Here is a 5,000-nt window from a genome sequence, read left to right as displayed (position 1 = left end):
TATCGTTATGGTCATCATTAACGTTATCGTTCTTGGTGTGAATGGGCCTATATACAATATACAGACGCAAAAACACAACAATGGTGTCTGTCCAAATACTTAAGGGGACCTAGCTGCATGACTGGGGCTGAAGTCAACCTCCGTGCCCTGTTTAAACTCCTTTCAACTTACTTTCTGCAATGTGTTTATTGTCCATTCATCACGTGACTTACACTACACTACATATGTCAACTCTGTGCAGTATAGAAGTACAGATATACAGCATATGCCTTATATCATTAGTAGGCTTGGGGCACTCCTTGAGGGTCAAGGCTATGATCTTGGGAGCTATTATCACCTTCTATTGGTTCTACTAGGTGTTGTATGAGCTGTTGTACTGGCAGAACCCCCAGGACCATACGTACATCTTCTTGAAGAGCTCCTCCATGTCCGTTCTTGGGCAGATCTTCTGTGTGAGGGCATAGAAGATTTCGTAGGTGAAGACCGAATGTTCGATTTCATCGTTCTGGAGGGAACAAAAGTCAATAGTAACTGTGTTAGAGAGTGGAGTGTTTGCGTGTGTCTATGTGTGTGTGTGTGTGTGTGTCCATGTGTGTGTGTGTGTGTGTGTCCATGTGTGTGACCTGAGGTCGTTTGAGTTAAAATCTGAAATGTCATCTGAGGGTTAGAAAGCCTCTGTACTCATCACACAGAATGAGATTGCCTCGGTGCCAATAAGAGCTTTAATCAAATTAACACACACACACACACACACACACACACACACACACACACACACACACACACACGCACAGGTCAAAGGGATAATCATTCACCAGCAAATATTTGCTCGTTATTATTGGGCTGACACAGAAGTGGAGCGGATCTGATGTAAAAGCTTATCTTGGCCTGGTTGGGTAACCTCGTGGAGATGCTGTGGCCATTTCAATCAAGCAGCCTGAGAGGGCTCTGTCAGGTGCAGTCTCATGACACCATACTAGGCCTGGACATTTTTAGGCTAAATGGGGACATTTTTAGCATAAATGATTTCACAGGATTAGCAGTTAGCTTCTGCTGTGAAAAAAATAAATATATAAATATATATAAATGGTCTATAAATGTTTCCACACAAAACATCTGAAGTTTTGACCCCTCCAGATTGTCAAGTGCATTGTTTAGTTTGAGAGCGCTAGCGGTTGATGACGCTAGTTGAACTGTTAAGTTTAAGAGCACTAGATGTTGTGAGCACTTGTTGAACTGTTTAGTTTGAGAGCACTAGCTGAAGAGGAGGTGAAAAGGTCTACCTTTTACCTGCTTCTGTCAATCCCACCTGACACTCTCGAATAAGAAGTCTCTGGTAAACCCTTTCTCCCACTACAAAACCACAAGATGATATCTGGGTATTTTCCCTTATACTAAGTAAAGTGTATTGAATATTGAGTCACTCCAATATTATAAACATAATTGTTGTTAATGTTGATCTAATGGACACCACTGGTGCAGAGATAGCTGACCTTTTGCCATTTGACCCCTTATGCCCAGGCTGGTGTTCTCACCTTCCCACTTGGTAACCCCAACTCCTTCAGCGCCTGGAAGATGCCCTTCTCCGTCTTCCCCGAGCCAAATGTCCGTGTGATGCTACGCACACACACACACACACACGCAGACACACACACACACACACACACACACACAGTCACACACACACACACACACACACATAGACACACACACACACAGTCACACACACACAGTCACACACACACACACACACACACACAGACACACACACACACACAGTCACACACACAGACACAGACACACACACACACACACACACACAGTCACACACACACACACACACATACACACACACACACACACACAGATGGGGAGAAGAAGATGGGGAGGGTTACATACATTTATTTAAAATCAAATCATTTCGAAGATAATTTTATCCAAAGCGACCTCAGAGTGTGGTGTGCAAGGTGCACAAAAGAGTACCTTATTTACTCTTATAAAACTTGTTTTACTATTCACCTTATTCAGCCCCGCCCATTTTTTAAAATTCCACGTTGTCTTTAAACTTCCGGTCGGCTAGCTACGTCTGGTTAGCTTCATTGGGATAACACGGCAGAAGAGGATAGAGAGGCTAACTTACAGAACAGCTGCTCCAAAGTCAGTTTTTTCCTAACTTCAGATAGGAAAGCTGTATAACAGAAATGTCTTAAGTCACCGAAATCCTAAATAAACGTTCCTAACTTTAGGATGACCCATAATATATGATGCCAGTCATCTCGATAGAGCTCTGCTATCTCAATGTATCGCAATGGATGTACTGCTCAATCAGAAGTTCGGAGACAATGTGGGCAAAGCTAGCGCCCCCATGTTTGCGCGTGGAATAAGGTGAATACAGTAAATGGATGGGAACTCCTCATATTCACTTCCAAAAAGATATGTCTACAAAACAATTGGCTGTAGGCTGATGAAGTTGACCTGATGATAGTACAACACAAAATCAAGTTCCTTTTATCATTCTGTTCCGAGAGAGAATGATATGGTGAGAACACAGGGTATTCCGTTAGATTCCATTAAGGAAGGCAGGAACAACCCTGATGAAAAAACTGAATTATCCAGTCAGCTGGCAAGCCTTAGGCAGCATGGCAAGTTCATTTCTTTCTGATTTGATTTGAAAAGGGTTCAAAGGGATGCCTTTTACCTCTGTGCTTCCTAATCATCTTGCATAACAAAGGAATTGGTAGCTTGATGGGACAATTTTATGATGGAAATATGCAATGATGCATGACCCCTATGCCTGAACCAGATCGCTTGCTCTTTTCCATTTCCAAAAAAAAAAAAAGATTCTGGACATTTCCCATACTTTTCCCAAACTGATTGTTTGATTTTTTTTTTCTTTAAGGACCTTAACGACACCAACCTTGTGTGGAAACTTTGAAATCATTGGTCCAGCCTAACCAAATACACTGTCGTTCGAAAGTTTGGGGTCACTTAGAAATTTCCATTGTACTCCATTATAGACAGAATACCAGCTGAGAGGTTTTTTTTAAACAGGGCAGCAGTTTTTAGATTACATTATGTGCTTACTGTACATAATTGCAAAAGGGTTCTCCAATGTTTTCTCAGTTAGCTTTTTAAAATAATATCAGATTAGTAAACAGAATGTGCCTTTGGAACATTGGATGAATGGTTGCTGATAATGGGCATCTGTATACTTCAACTTCTTTCTACAACAGTCATTTACAACATTAATGATGAAAACAAGTACATTTCTAAGTGACTCCAAACTTTTGAACGGTAGTGTACATTGATCAGGGTTCCTAACGTTACTGCCTACTACGCCTAACCTTTACAAACTGAAAATAAACCGCAACGGCAGTCGGGAAAAAATGTATTTAGCTTTCCTGTATAAATGTACCTTTGACCTTCATGTGTATTTCTGTGAGAAAAAAAGCTCCAGACTTTTCCAAGACTTTCACCCAAATTAACATACTTTTTTCAGATCTGGAAAACCGTATTTCATCATTTCCATACTTGTCCAGGCATTCCAGACGTGCACAAGCACCATACGCCCATAGATGTTTGTGCGTTACATGCTATAATTAAGCTATTAGTTTGTATACATTCCTTTAATTAGTAATCCGCTAGAGGGCTATTATAGGGCAGCTATGCCTGCGATAATTAAAGAGCGCAAGTCCACACTGTAATTATCAGACATGCATTTCACTCTGTGAGCAGCACACACACACACACACACACACACACACACACACACACACACACACACACACACACACACACACACACACACACACACATAAATCTGTATTCAAATCAGTATGAATAGTAGAATCTGTTGAACTACTGTATCTGTCTGTCATCTATCTGAATGGTAGTTAATTAATAACAGCCAGTCACTAACCATTTGACTGTGGAGCAATACACAGCTACTAACCACTTGACTGGGAAGCAGTAAACAGTCACTAAAATCTATCTGGAAGATGCTACCATCCGTCAGAAGGTGGTGTGAGTTGGGAAAGAGGGAGAGAGACAGAGAGAGAGAGAGAAAGAGAGAGACAGATGGAAAGGCTGGAACGAGTTATGTGATCGACAGCAAACAAATCAATCAGAGGAAGAAATGTTCCACTTGTGGGATAATGCAAATAGCCGCGAGGGGAACACACACCAATAAAGCCATTATGAGCTGGGAGGGCCAGAGGAGGGGGGAAAGGGGAGGAGAGGAAGAGAAAAGAAGAGAAGAGGATGGAATAAAAGAAGAGAGAAAAGGATAAGAAGGGAGGAGGAGAAAAGAGGGGAGAGGAGAAGAGAGGAGGAGAGGAGAAGGAGAGTAGAAGAGAAGAGAGGAGGAGAGGAGAAGAGGGAAAGATGGATGCATATAGTATATGTACACTGTAGTGGTGAGACTGACTCTGAAAGGTCTGCCTCTGATGTCAGAGAGGAGGGAAAGTGTGTGTGTGTGTGTGTGTGTGTGTGTGTGTGTGTGTGTGTGTGTGTGTGTGTGTGTGTGTGTGTGTGTGTGTGTGTGTGTGTGTGTGTGTGTGTGTAAATCTGAATTCTGGCTGTATGGTACGGATAGGATAGGCCCGGGATCACTGCCAGGCGATCAGGGAACAGGGTCCAGGGCAGGCTATGGTCGGGAAGAATGGGCGGCTCTTGGTCGTTCCACTTACCCTCTGACTGGAATCTTTCCACTCACGTTAGTCGTGAAGCACAGCCGCATCCAGCTGGACAGAGAGAGAAAACATATTACTATGGTACTGTTCATTCAAAACACACACAGACACACATGGACACGCACACATGGACACAAATGTTCAAAACAGCTAAAACAGCAGGCATGGATGAATAAAAAACCCATTTACGGCACAGAATCACAGAAACCCCCCACCCCATCACACACACACACTCACACAATTTACACACACACACACAGTGACAGACGCATTATGTTTAAATACTGCACTGAGATAAATCAGAGCTAC

The 5,000-nt window shown here is 42.5% G+C and overlaps 1 protein-coding gene across 5 annotated transcripts in view; it reads right to left on the bottom strand.

Moving 5' to 3' along the window:
• The window catches only part of plcb4b (phospholipase C, beta 4b), a 96,567-nt gene that overhangs the window by 39,125 nt on the left and 52,442 nt on the right, over nucleotides 1-5,000 (bottom strand). For all 5 annotated transcript variants that reach the window (XM_076273339.1, XM_076273343.1, XM_076273340.1 and 2 more), the window contains exons 9-11: nucleotides 4,689-4,742; nucleotides 1,536-1,617; nucleotides 405-505 (exon numbers count right to left, since the gene is read on the bottom strand). In XM_076273339.1, coding sequence (XP_076129454.1) covers nucleotides 405-505; nucleotides 1,536-1,617; nucleotides 4,689-4,742 — 237 coding nt within the window. The remainder of the gene's footprint in view (nucleotides 1-404; nucleotides 506-1,535; nucleotides 1,618-4,688; nucleotides 4,743-5,000) is intronic.

Source organism: Alosa pseudoharengus, unplaced genomic scaffold (genome assembly GCF_046254945.1).
Source record: "Alosa pseudoharengus isolate Yale_2024_CS ecotype anadromous, Long Island Sound unplaced genomic scaffold, YU_APseudo_1.1 YU_APseudo_1.1_scf_7, whole genome shotgun sequence".
NCBI lineage: Eukaryota > Metazoa > Chordata > Actinopteri > Clupeiformes > Clupeidae > Alosa > Alosa pseudoharengus.
This window is presented reverse-complemented; position numbering and strand designations above follow the sequence as displayed.